This window comes from Uranotaenia lowii, chromosome 3 (genome assembly GCF_029784155.1).
Source record: "Uranotaenia lowii strain MFRU-FL chromosome 3, ASM2978415v1, whole genome shotgun sequence".
Taxonomy (NCBI): domain Eukaryota; kingdom Metazoa; phylum Arthropoda; class Insecta; order Diptera; family Culicidae; genus Uranotaenia; species Uranotaenia lowii.
Window position 1 is genome coordinate 67,734,794 of NC_073693.1, and position 14,989 is coordinate 67,749,782.

At 34.2% G+C, this 14,989-nt stretch overlaps 1 protein-coding gene across 1 annotated transcript in view; it reads left to right on the top strand.

Moving 5' to 3' along the window:
- Positions 1-2,441: 2,441 nt before the first annotated feature.
- LOC129750505 (calcium release-activated calcium channel protein 1) overlaps positions 2,442-14,989 on the top strand; it is a 114,235-nt gene continuing 101,687 nt past the window's right edge. The window contains exon 1 of the mRNA XM_055745466.1: positions 2,442-3,309. Coding sequence (XP_055601441.1) covers positions 3,284-3,309 — 26 coding nt within the window. The 5' untranslated portion in view covers positions 2,442-3,283. The remainder of the gene's footprint in view (positions 3,310-14,989) is intronic.

Here is a 14,989-nt window from a genome sequence, read left to right on the forward strand (position 1 = left end):
GGGCGAAAAACCAAGCTTGGATTGTGCAACTAAATACATAATGTGTTAAGCTAGAACGTGGAGTTGTTTCTTCCCCCGAATATTTTCTGCATTTTGCATTTGATTCAGTAAGCTTGCCGACCCTAGGGATTGTTTAGGGAATCTCTGGGAGGCCTGCCGACTGAATTGTGGCTAGTCTTACAAAATGAGGAACATATTGTCTATTGGAAACTGCTGTTCTTGTTACTAAAATTCATTGGTAAAATTTAAATTTACCCTCGAAATTCGGTTTTATCCTACAGACGGTGCACAACGTGTATTTTGACTTGAAGTTCCGTTAGATCATCGGCATGGAATAAATGAAAAATCTATAATTTGCAGTTTGTTAAACAAATATCGTCAAAGAAACTAGCTTATTTTTAAATCTTGAACTACAGCTTTCAAAGTTTTTTGAATAAAATTAAGACATAATCCATCGATCTTTGGTGTGTCTTTTTGCTGAAAGTTTTAGAAATAGTTGTTTTTTGTCAAGAGTTTTTTTGTGACTCTGATGTTTAGTTATTTAGGCGAGATCGCCCACCAAAACGATAAAACTCAAATCCGTTAATAAAGACACGAAAGCCGTGAAAACGGTAAAGTGTCTCTAATCTTAATAATATGAATAATAATCAAATCCGTTAATATTCAAGAAAAAATGTATTTGAATTTGGTTTCATTTTAACCAGTATTTTAAAGTTAACGAAACAAGCTGTCCTGTTAACTTGGACGCTATCCTCTAGGCCCCGGTCAGCGGCAACATTTGATAGAATAGAAAATAATCAATAAATATCGTACTAAGCACTCACATCTTTTTTTTAAAGAAAGTCGAAAAATTATTGGCTTTTCTTCTATACTCAGAAATGCCTATGCTTATCCTTTGTCTTCTGATCATTTATTTGCTAATGTCGACCACCTGCTATTATAATGGATTTTATATTCAAAAGAAGTGATCGGCACTACACCGATCAGGAATTAGAATAACTTTGATTTGTAATGTTTCTTATGTTATGTTCACTTGACATTATAACTCATTCGTTCTTAAAACCACTATTTGTGATCATAACCTAGTGTATAAGTTATCAACTCTCTCGCAACATCGCGATGAACCCAGAGAGAGCTACACACACTAGTTTAGTTAGCCATTTTAAGACAGAAGAGAAAGTAACGTTGAATAGAACGCACGGATCTTTCACTTAGTTCCCAATAAAAATCTATAATCAATTCCAATCAAGCGACTTATCTGTATTGCGCATCCGAAATCGGGTCTAGTATAGCAACATAGTTGCATTCAGTTGCATCCTAGTACCCGTACGAAGTACACCGAAATGCAAAGAAATTCTCACCTCCTTCCCCCTCCCCAGCGGGTAAAACAGCTGTTGTGCAGCAAGTGTCGGCGACTTACCTGGAGTTTCTGCTGCTGATGGATGCGTCGACGAGAGACGGGAAGAAATAACTTGAAATCTGAACCCCCCAACGGCCGAGCTCGAGCAAGTAGTTATAAAAAATAGGAAAAAAAAATTCTGAAAAAATATTTTGTTTTTGACAATATTATTGCACGTATGCTTGTAAAGGAACAAAATAACAGGAAAAAGGTCTTTGATCTAAATGAATTTACAAACGAGTGAAGTGCATATTTAGTGCATAGTTTCCGATACATCAATTATTTGCGCCTTAGTATGTACATTCTAGTATTTTAATCTTTATACTGATCCTGACCCTCAACTCCTGATTCTAATCCTGATCCTGATGTTGATCTTGATTATTATTCTAATTTGAAAACTGATCCTCATTCTGATTCAGATTTTGATCTTGGTTCTGATTCTGATCTTAATTCTGGTATTGATCCCAATCCAGATTCAGGTTCAGATTCTAATCCTGAACTTGATCCTGAGCCTTATTTTCATTTTGATCTTGTGCCTCATCCTAATACTTATTCTGATCCTTATTTTGATCCAAATCCAGACCTCTATCATTATTTTGTTTCAGTTTCTGATTTTAATTCAGATCCAGATCTAGATCTAGAGCATGATCCTGAGTCATCCAGATTCAGCAGAACCCAGCAAACAAAAATTAATCTGGTTAAATAAAATAAATCTCCAACTTAATTACCAAAATTGTACGATCATGAACCTGTTTGCTTCTTAGTCGCATATTTTTTCCAAGTTCCCTCAAAAAGTTAGATCCACCCTCGGCTCAAGTGAACAACTTACAATCACAGCTTCAACGACCAGCTGACTGCTAAATATGTACAACCGGCAAAACGCCAAGTACAGACAACATGCCCCGTTCAAAAGTAAACTTACTTGAACACAACAATTTGCCTTACAAGCTAGAGAGCCGCTGCGGTGCGCTTCGACTGGCTGGCTGGGCCCTAGCACATAAATGATATTGTAGGTAGGCCGGTAACGCTCGCCTCGCTCAATACGCCTCAGATCGTCCGCTGGCGTCGTCGATGTTTGATCGCGAAAGAAGACGCGCGCGCACGCTTTCCAACCGGGGATTTTTATTTGGGCGAGCGTGATTTTTTTCCTTTCTTGTGTTTTGTATCATCTGGTAGAGCCATCAACAAACAACAGTTGTGATCTGTGGAGAATTCCGGTGAAACCCTCCATAAGAACAGGGAATGACCCCACGTTCTCCGTTGGGGATTTAGGGAAAGAAAGGTTAAGCGTTTTCGTTTTTGTTCGGTGGAATCGTAGATCGAGATTGTAAGTGAACTTGAAGTCATTCCTCACGCGGATATCAATCGAAGGATTTCCTGAATCGGAGAAGTGATTCGTAAGGAGTCTTGCAGTGATTTGCATCCTGTTATGGGAACGCATTGAAGATCAAGTGTTGAAGCTAAGCCGACAACGGATTGTCTGCCGAGGATAACTACTAACTAGTGACAGGGGTGCATATTGAGTTATCAACTGTGTGTGGGAACGAAAGAGTTAGTGCAATCCACAATCGTAATTAGCCATTTGAGAGCACCGTTGCGTCTACTAAGCAAAGCAAAGGCGTCTAATTTTCAACTCGACTCCGTGAGATCTAATCTCGGCTTGAGGAAGAAAGTGCAATTCACCAAAAGGAAGTGCAAATCTGCTACACACGGGCGAATTGAATAATTGAAGCGTGTATTACAGCCCAGCTAGCTCAACTGCGGATTTCGTACGATGCGACATGAATAGTGTAGTACTACTACTGGCAGCCACCAACAAAGATCGTAAATTTTGCAATCTGTTAGTTTTAATTGCCATTCGACAAAGTGATCAACACCGGCGGAATGTTGGATACTGGCAGGAAAAAGAGGTAATCATTCTTTCTTCGTTTAAGCTATTTTAAGCCTCCCGTGCACCCATATAAAACATGTTTAGCTTGAATTACCGGCATTCAAATTGCTTCAAACGGTATTTAAGAACTATTAGAGGACACGCGATACATTTAAAACATTTTGGAACAGTACATCGAATTATCAACAATTTGAGTGTAGCCTTTGTTACAAAAGAACTTTTTTTTTCAAAAAAAGTCTATCTATAGAAATCTAGGAAAAGAGTAATTAACAACGGAAAACTGTTGATCATTACAGCCGTGATTCAGTCGTCATTCATACAAAAACTAAACGCGTGACGCTGCAAAATAGGTATTCTTTTTCTGTTTGGCTCGGAATCGAATGCATCGCATTATTATTAATCTTTGGCCGGTTCATAAACATATGAGAGAATCTGCGGCTAAAACTAGGTACGCAAAAAATGCACATGGTGGTAAATCGGTTGGATTGAGCAAAACAAACGTGAGCTAGCGCGTTAGCCGGCAGAGACGTTGTTGGTGGCGAGGTGATTAATTCTTATTTACCTTTTTCATTTTTTTTTCTTCTTAAGAGTGCAAAGGTTGCAGCAAACAAAACAAAGTTGTGGAGTATTTTATTGACTTTGGGTGTTACTGTGAGAAACGTTTACATCTGAGAAGAAAGTAACCACAGTTTTGTTGAGGAGAATTTTATTATATTTTGCAAACGCTGGAATTTCATTTTCTATCCATGATTGTTGACATTAAGCGCTTATAGTTTATAGGTTTATGTCGTATCAGAGAAATGCGAAAAATATGCGATCAATCAATCGAAAACGCTCACTGTAAAAGATTATAAGTTGGTGCCGAAATATCGGTTTCTGATTTTTTCTTATACCGTGGTTGAATTGAAGAGAATCTTTCGATTGCTTTGATAAGGTAAAATTTTTCAATCAAGTAGGCAGTAGGCTCATAACACATGGGGGAGAAGCAGAATATTTGCGCCGATTATTCAGAACACACCAGGTTCTTTTTTACACAGTTTTATTTTCAAAGATTTTTAAACGATTTTTTCGAAAAAGACGATTTTCGAATATATCAAAGCACTTGATAGCACCCTTTTTTTAAACCACTCTTGGATGGTAATTTATTCGGACGTTGCTTCCCTACAGAAATATTGTCCGGAATGGCACCCAAAACAAATATTTGAGCTTCCCGATTTCACAAAAATCACCTCAGAATGGTCTACCTAGTTGGAAATGATCGATTCACAGTCCAAGTTGGCCACTTGAGACTCGAAATGAGCGATGAATTTTGCCTGGTTGTTTTAAACTTTTTTCAAGCGAATTCTTTTTTGCACTTAAGCCCGGTTTACAGTTCTTGTGAACTCGAACTCGAACGTGAACGTGAACTCACCACAGTGAAAAAATATTCCGCAGTGAAATGTCAAATCGGTCAAATCTTCAAAATTAGTAAGAGGTTTGTTCAACTGCGGGTAGAAATTGGTTTCGATCGGAAAATGACAGATCATTCAACCAATGTTTTGATCGATACTTGTCGAACCAATGCTCAAATTTAAATTCAAATTTCTCAAAAAAACATATTGTTCTTCTTCAAAACATATTCAGTTTTGAAAACGATTGATTTAATCAAATAATCCCAAAGTTTTTATCTTTGAATATGTACAATGAATTTAAATTAAATTTTATGAATTTAAAGTACTCCCAAAAAGTATTTAACGATCAAGGAGTAACGAGATTTAGCGATTCGTTTCTTTTGAAAAACTTATTGAAAGGACGTTATGAATATAACTTCTACAAGATAGCCATTTTTTGTCCTTTAATAAAAATTGACAAACAAAAATTTCAAAATTACTTTTAATTAGTGAAACAATTGAAAAGGTTTTTATTTAATTAAAATGCATCAGTGCTCTTTTGTTTGTTAATTTTTCTGCTTTTCAGTTCTCCTTAAAACACATTATTTGTGAATGATTTCATAAATTTTTATAATTATTTCCATACCTTTTCTGAAACACACATTTGAACAAAGCAGAATCTATTTTTTTTTATTTCAATGGAATCTGGCCATTCGATGATCTTCATTTACATTTATTCGTTGAGAAGCTCTTCCAACAGGTACATTTATTCGTCGAGAAACTCTTCCAACAGGTGCAATTAAATGATGCCCAAGCGGGTTTTAAAGTAAAAAAAAATATCGTATGCGTTTCATTTCAAACTCGTAGTATTTTAAGCCTTTAATTGCCTTCAAATGTGCTTACAAATTAAAAAACTAATTTTTTATGAAGCAAAAATTTTTCCGTCATCGGTGAAATTTTTTTCAGAATGCACATTGCCATTCGGACGTGAAAATGAACGCGGAATTTATATTCACCACTCTTGTTCGTTTTCCGTTTTCACGTTCGCTCAGTGCGTTTACACTTCGAGCGGAATGTCAGTGAACGCGGAAAAAATATTCCGCAGTGAAAATCGGGGGAATTGAAATAAAATTAATATTAAAGGGCTTTGAACAAGGAAATCAGTTCAAAAATAATCGTTCAACCATTCCGCATCTATTCCACCTAGTTTCGCAGCCATGAAATGCAGCATAGTCGAGTTTTTGAAGAATATAAGTATTTTCATTTTCACGTTCGAAAGAACTGTAAATGCACCTTTACACACACGCTAGAAACTATTAAACCATTTACGATTCAAAAATAACCATTTTTTACCTTTTCCCGGGAAATGTCATTTTATGAGTTCTCCTTGAGAAGTCATAAAATGACTTCTAGGGGAGAAGTTCGAATATGGTTATTTTTCAATCGTAAATTGTAGCATCCTAGAAGTAAGAGAATGGTTATTTTTTAACCGAAATATAAAGAGCATGCAATATTGCGGGATTGAAGGTTTTCATAGACTTATCGACAAAATTAAGCAAAAACACGGTTTACAAATATGTATGTTGTTTATTTTATTCCTTGTATTTCTGTGCTTACTATTTGCCATAGAAATGATGGCAAAAGATGATAATATTATTTGAAAAAGATATGGACGGAAGCACGAAATAAGGACTGGTGCCTAGCGCTAGGCAAACACCAACAGCAGCCGTAACACCCGGTAACATTTGAAGCAGCAAAATTGATTCCCCCCACGATTACCACCGGATTCAAATGAGAAAACTAATCTAATGTCGGTTCCGAACAACGCTTGAAGTGGTGATCCCATATGCCTCGGTGACATTTTGTTGATCCGTATAGCTTCCACAACACCAGTGCTGTTCCTTCACGGAGGTTTGAATGATTCCTTTATGACCGGCGGATGATGTATTTCATGCGGTCCAGTCAGTTCCAGCTCCTCCCGGATGGTGAAAAAACTGGTCGTTAGAATAATTCGCATTTCGCAACGATTGATAGAAAACCTAAAACAAGAATGCTTCATTCAGTAACCAACCTTATTTATCCTTTGAAGTCTATATTTAAAATTATTCGAAGGAAAATAAAAACTTACCGGGGAATTGTGCGTAGTCCGCTTCCAGATAGTACGAGGACTATATATGCCTTTTCAGCTTACGTTTGTTGTGGCTGATTACGATGAACCGGTAGCAAGCGGATCAATTTAAAGCGGAGCCTTCTAATCCGTTTCCTGAAATATTTTTTAGGTTGGAATTTTTATTCGAAGATAATTTATATTAAATTGTTTACTTTTCATCATTGTCAATAGATTTGATGTTCCAGAATTACAAAGGACCGATTGAAATGAGAACTTGATTCAGTTACGCGGTATTATGAATTAAAAAAACGCGTTCGTCTGCACATCGATTGTTTTCAAAATGGCTACGATGAAAAAAAAAACATTTTATGGTTAATGCCCTAGAACTACAAAAATGGTTTAAATTTATGAAGGAAAAATTCTTAAAAAATAACCATATTGGCAGTTTTCGGGCCAAAGCCTTAAAATGGTTATTTTTGAACCAAAAATGGTTAAACAAAAACGAGCGTGCATAACACACGTTTAAGGAAAGAATCCACACCCAAAGTAATCTATACGTAGCTGCTACGTGAAAAACTACATAATTTTTATCCAATTGATTTTCACGTAACTTGTACTAATAAAATAAGTGAACGGTCCCCTAATAGGAATTTTGCTTGGTGAACATCACGTACAACTTAGGTACGTGAATTTTGAGTGAGTTCAACGCGATGTGATGATGAAAGCTGCGTGAAATGTGTTTAGCACAGGAATGATGTTTTATTCTTTCCTATTATTTGTTTTTTCGTTTTTAATTACGGTAAGTAAAAATGAAAACAATTTAAATTTTATCGTAAATAAAATTTATTTTAACTCTTGGTCACTGTCGTAGTCGTCACATTTTCACACACATTTTCACTGTCACTTAACTTTATTTATTTTTAGAAAAACAATTCCGGGATCTCTCTGCTAGCGAGTTTTGTAAAATCCTGTGGAAATTGAAGCATATTCAATAATAAAAATACATTTTTCAAATAATAAAAAGTTTACCTTGTGAGGATGATGCGATTGTTTTCTGTTGCCATAATGGACATAACCCATATTGGTTCCGGTAATTTCTTTACTGGGGGAACCGGGCAAGACGAAATTCCATCCGGAACCGTTTGACTGCCTTCATCACCGACATCTCCTTAATCTTCCAGACAGGAATCGTCTTTCCATTTTCTTTACGGTGCTAAGGTTTCCAATGATGCTCCTTCTTTTTCTTATATTTCTCGCCTAGAAAAAACTAAGAAGCATATGACGATATATAAATTCAGCTATCGATCCAAAAACTAATTAAATTAACCGAAATTTGCATTCGCCAGCCAGCTACAAAAAGTCCACATCCGAATTTCGATACTCGACCTCCGACTTTATCGATTATCCGCTGCCGCTTTTTCACTACAAAAAATCAAGTTTGGTGACTAACAATTCCATTTTCCAATCAGAATTTACTACTACACCCTTGAGAAAACTGCAGAAAACAAATATCAATTCATCTACTTAGACTTTACGTGAAATTCATGTGTCATTTATACAGAAAAACAGTAGCTACTACAAAGCACACGTAGAATCGATGGGATGCATCAAAAGCTCAGTTTACGTTAAAAATCCCGTATATTTAATTTCTTTATTATTTTGGGTGCAGTGTACTGATTTTATCAAATTCAGGACCAACATGCGAAAAGGGTATAAAAGCCAAAGTAAACAAAATCCGTTTTCAGTGCTTTCAAGAAACGCAACATCAGCTCTATTTATCAAAACACTGTTCTAGTTTATCAGTTTCCATAAGATTTAAAATGCAATTTGAGAAGCATAAGCCTAGCCATAATATGACATTATCCCCACAAATATTGGTTTATAAACCCTATGCTCCACAACAAAGCAAACGGTCTTAACGACTAGCTCCTATAATGATCAGTTACAGAGACTATATGACCAACGGTTTTTGTTTATACAAAGTTTACAAGACCGTAGAGATATTTTTGGGACGAATAAACTCATAGGGAGTAAAATCCTGGAAAAAAGTAGATATTTTGCATTCTTTTGTACTCCATAGAGTTTACAATTCTATTTTGGTTTCCTCGTATGTAAACATTTTCGTTGTTTGTGTGTTTCTTTTTAACGTCCGTAGACTTACAAAATGTTGTTAAGAAAAAGATTTTATTATAACTGTTGTGTAAAATTCCCATTCTCAAACGGTGAGGGCTAAATGCGCATATATGTTTGGGCAAAATTTCTGTTTTTCTGGCAAAATTTCCGTATAATTATAATTCAAGAAACTAGAAACTAATCACTTTCATACTTTAAAGCTGAAGTTTAATACAAAATCTATTTTTTTTTATAATTGTATGAAATAAAACCAAATTTAGGGTTACCACATTAATAAGGCAGTTTATCCATAAGAAAAACTTCATCAAATCTTTTTTGAGATCTACAATTCTTTCTTAAGATGTTAATTAAAGCCTGGATTCGAAGTTTTAATGATAAAAATCATATATTTATTCTATATTAGCTGTTATTTAAGGATAGAGGCATTTTACAAACATGATGGGGACATATAAAAACACACTCTTATTCCACTTTTTAATCATTATGAAACCATCATAAAAGCTTTTTTTTTTACTTTTTAAGTTCATTTGAATGAGAAACAAAAACCGTGTTTTGAGCTTCTTCACGTATAATTTTTTTAAATCAATATCTTACATCAAAAGGTATCAAAATCTTTTATGAATTTTTGAAAAAAATTTGAGTTAGTAAATTCATAAAATGCCTCTCTTGCCTGTTCAAAGCGTATCACCATTAAAATGCGTTGATTAAATATGTATTATTGTCAGCCATTTTGTCAAACGGCCGTAGGCGCATTTAACCCGCTCGAGCTAGACCAAGGGTGAGCCACCTTTTGAAGCAACAGGCCACTTTTAATTTGAAACTCTTTCGGCGGGCTACATCACAACAAATTTAGGTAATAATAGTTTGTAGAGCTTTACGAAATTTTTAAAACGACAAATTTTTGACTAAAACAAAACTAATGAAGGATAAATAAAACCAATTCATGTACTTGCATTAAAAAAATAATTTAAAGTGATGGAATCAGCCGAAATTGAACAGGTTCATCACTAAATCTTGATCATTTTTCAATAATTGAATTGTTTTAATTGATTTGAAATGTTTAGCAAAGATTCTTTTTTTACGAAAAGGAAAGATTTTTTCTGTGCCCATTTTTGAAAAGTTTTTTCACAATTTATTTAAATTTTGTCGCGAAGCCTCAATTTTTATTATTCTGAAGTTCCATATGAAATCATTGCATTGAGATGTTGAGTAAGCTTTCAAAATTATGAAATATGCATAATTTTTACGGATTTGTAACCAGAATTGTCAATGTTACAGTTTACAATTTTGATTCTAGAAAATGTCTACAGATGTCATAAATTGTATTAATTTAATTTGAATACCTCTGGGATAGACTTTCTAAGACTTATGATGAAAATGTTATGACTTAGGTAAGTGGATTGCTAATTTTGAAGTAAAATGACTTAATTTTATCAATGTTTGGCATGATTTGCCTATTAAATTTCTATAATAGCATAAGACACCAAATTCATATTTTTTCCGAGGTGCAAGGAATCTCAGAACTGATTTGGCTTGTTCAGGGGCGCTGAATCCGAATATTCAATTAGTTTTTTTGTCTGCTCTAGTTTTCGAGATAATTTTGAAAAATAAGTAACAAGTTTGTTATTCAATTTGTGTAATTTTTGGCAAAACTTTAAAATACAAATATTTATTGACTCAATGATCAACTAACCCAAAGACCGCCGGAAGTAATTTTAAATTTTGAGAAAAAATTTATGCAAGTTTTCTTTTTGTTATTTTTTTTTCAAACATGCAAAAAAACGTGAATTTTGATGAAATTTTAACGAAAAATTAAACTAAATTTCATCTTTGATATTTTTTTAACCATAATTCAAATCACTTCATATTCTTCAAAATCTTTTTGGGTTGAATCACAGAATTGTAGATATTGTTTTTGTCGAGAAATCAGAGTTTCCTTTAAAAGAGCTCATTTAAAAGCCTGAATTCTATAACAAAGTCATGTACATACAAAATACAACAATATGGGTAATTATTAGACTAATGAAACGGCAAACAAGTGACGTGCATTGATATATCTTTTTTTTTTTGGTTTAGTCAACAATAAATTATTATCATTAAAAATCTATCTAGTATTTAAAATCCTGTGAAACAAATTAGATAATAATAATGGTTTTAACCTGTTTTATGTTTTGTATAGGGCATTTTGAATTCTGCATTTTGAACCTGAATTCCAAACGACATTAATTATGAACCATAAAAAGCATTTTATAACATAATCCTAAACCAGAAATATCTTATTTGAATTTTGAATCTTAAATTTTCTATATGAATTCTTTTTTCAATTATTTATTTGTAATTCAACTAGTGAATCTGTATGGAAATTCCGAATGATGAAACTCTGATGTTTCAGTTCAGGACCACCATGATGAAACTTTTTTAAGTTCTAATTCTACATAAGAATAAAAGTAAAACTTTCGAATCCAAATCTAAAAAGTTGTTTGTATTTTTTTAAAAATATTTTCTATTATTTTTCCTTCACATGGGAAATTATTCCAATTTTATTTTTAAATGCAAAATCAAAATTCAAATCAGGATTTTGTCCCAATGATAAACTAGGGTTGCCATCCGCCATTTTTCGGGCAATTTCCGGGGAATCATGTAGTCTAAGTGAGTCTAATCTAAGGTTGCCTGATTTTTTCAGCACGTATTCTGGCCGGACAAACCGGGTAATTTTATATGAAAACCTCGCAAAATCCGGGCATTGGGTTTCAAATGTGACCATCATAAATCCGGGCAATATCCGGGCAAATTTTCTCAAAACCCAGAAATTACTAAACGAAAATCAAGAAAAAAAATTTATAAATAATTTTTTTTTCTTCAAAACTCATCGACCGATTTTGAATCGTATTTTAGGTTGTTTAAAAACTTTTCATGAATATTTTACTTGCTCATAAACTGTCGTTTTGGTGGCGTTCGTGGTTTGTTTTTTATTTGATTTGCCAAATAAAATAAATAAATGTGGGAAAAATCCGGGTTTTTTTTTAAAGAAATCTGGGCAACCAAGCCGGACCGGGCTATTCTTAAATTTTATATTGAATATCCGGGCAAACCCGGATAAAACTGGGCAATCTGGCAACCTTAGTCTATTTAATCTTATTAGATACTAGCTAATCCTGTACGAACTTCGTTTAGCAAGCAATTATAAAAATGTGATAAAATAAGTTTATGTTCTTCAACAAAGTATGATATTCCTTGCACTGAATAAACAATAACTTTTCAGTGAGAGCATTCTTATTTAAAAGATAGAAAACCATCACAATCACAACGTATCTGTTTCTTTCCAAAACTCGTTCTTCAATTCGTACGTTTACAGTTCAATTTCCACAAAAATGTCGCGAAAACTGATGCTGGCTCATGAGAATGACGCTTTTTCGTTACATGACTATCCGAAATTGTATACCCAAAATTCTCAATAAATAACTGAACAATTTTTTCTCATCGATCCTATGCATTGACTTCTAAGTTAGACATTCATTTTAATGACATTTCATCAAGTCATCATGTCGCCATAACATTTGCCAATATGAATATCATCGAAGCAACGACCGACTGTCATCAGTCGTTTTCGTACTGATGAATGTCGCTCTAGGCTTCAGAAAAATGTCAAATCACATTCGGACAGTTATCACCCCTGCTTCTAACTCATAATTCCAAGATAAGTATCAATTCGTCTTACTTCAAAAAACCCTGTGTACTAATTTTCTACATCCATTTAATTTTCCGTCTCTTAAAATCCTGATGAGGAATTTTTAATCCCAATCGAATCATAATAACGTCAATATCTTAAAGCGATAAACAGAAAATATGGACAACCACTTTTGCAGACCCTTCACACCAAATTTGATACCTGAAATCAATTGCACGTCGCTTAAACTTTCTGGGTGGCAATTTTTTTAATCTTATTCAGTAAATAATATTGTCAAAACGCAAAAACAGTGATTAGGTGATATGGACGACCCCTTTGATCGACTCACAAAAGCACTGAACATTTAATATGAACGACCCCTTTTGCCGACCCCTTACACAAAACCTGATACCTGGAATTAAATGTCCATCCTTCAAAACACTCATGTGCAAATTTGAGAACTAAAATCGATTATCCGTCCCTGAAAACTTCCGTGTGCCAATTTTCATTTAAATCCAATTTATTATAACGTCATTATCGCAAAACAGTGAACAGATAATATAGATGACCCCTGCCGCGAAGATGTATAATTGGAATCAATTATTCGTTTCTAAAAACTCCTGTGTGCCAATTCTTCATCTCAATCTGGAGTATAATAACGTCAATATTGCAAAAAAATGAACAGTGATGAGGTAATATGAACGACCCTTTTCCGACCCCTGGCCCAAAATTGGATAATTGGAATCAATTTGTTCCTAAACACCCTCGTGTGCCAATTTTCATCTCAATCTTATGTGCAATAACGTCAATATCACTAAAATAGTGAACAATTAATAGAAAGACTCTTTTTGCCGACTGCTTACACAAAATCTGATACCTGAAATCAAATGTCCATCTCTCAAAATACTCATGTTGAAAAATTCATCTCAATCCGATGTATTATAACGTCAATATCGCTAAAATAATATTTGTGTTGTATGAACGACCCCCTTCAAAAGGGGTCAGCCGAAAATCTAAAAACTTTTTTCATAATTTCTGGTCTCAATGAGCACCCATGCCAAATTTCAGCTCTCTAGCTCTTAAGGCGGCTGAGCCTATTGAAGATAAACTTACAAACGAACAAACAAACAAACGGAAATTGCTTTTTATATATGTATATACAAAGATTCAATATTCAGGACTAAGGACTGTACCCAAAAACCGTGCATCGAATTCTTTTGTGAATAACTTTTGGCAGCGTTTACCTAGCACCGTATTTAAATATCTACCAACAAGTGAGAAATTTTTTGAAAACTGTAGTAGAATTTTGGACCTGGAATAAGGTTGTTTGAGATATCCATAACGGAAATTTTAGAGTTTATTTGAAACGTTAACAAGCTGTACAATGTTTTCATTACCATATTTCATTACAAATTGATTATATAATCAATTTGCCAAAATTATCCCGAAATTTAACATTTAGGTTGAAAGGTTCCTGCCCAGTACTCAAACAGGAACAGTAGGTTCAAAGCTGGAAACTTTGGTTATCCACATTTGTCATTCTATGGAAAACGGCGGAACCAAAATTCTAAATATTCATTGAAATTTGGAGATAAGATATTCAACTCTAAAAAATTTTGCTGAAAAACACATAAAACCCATATCCTTTTTTGAAAAACACGTGCATTTATGAAACCTCCCACTTAAAGGGTCTAAAGTAGGGCAACTATCCGCATTTTTCGAAAAGTTGTATTTTTCAATCGATCGAAAAAGTATAAGGATAAAATTCTAAAAATCTAAAATTTGCATCAGATAAGGATTATGATATGGAAAATCATTTGACATTACTAACTGAAAATTACAATTTTCGCGCTTATACCCCTTTGACACTAAACGCCTAAAGAAGATTCAAAGAACTTTAATTCTTAAGGCAGAATAATGACTACAACTACTTTAAGATCATCTCATCTTTGAAACCCTGACCTCCGAGCAAACGAACCCTTCCGGAAACATTTAGTCTTAAATCTTCATCTGTGACCTCTTGGTAACTTCCTCTGTCTAGGTTTGGTGGCTCAATTGTACAATGAGCCATCTCCACCCAACAACATCGCGATGTCACCCAACAGTATGCCCTATCTATAGATGGCGAAGCGCCATAAACATCCAGCACGCGTGTAGACGATGGATGAGATACATAAATTACAGACAGCACGGTGACAAACGCATCAGCATCGGCAGTAGCAACTAACTGTGGCCAAGGGGGGTTAGTTTAAAGTCAGCGGAACCCAAAAAACCAATAAAATTAATTCAAAAGTGTCAAAAACAATTAGAATATTTTTAACATGAACGAAAATTAAGTATTTTTTTCGTTACCATTTTTGTTTTTAGATTCGTAGTGTGATTACGAAGTTTTTTAAAAGCTTAGAGTTCAGTAGCTTAA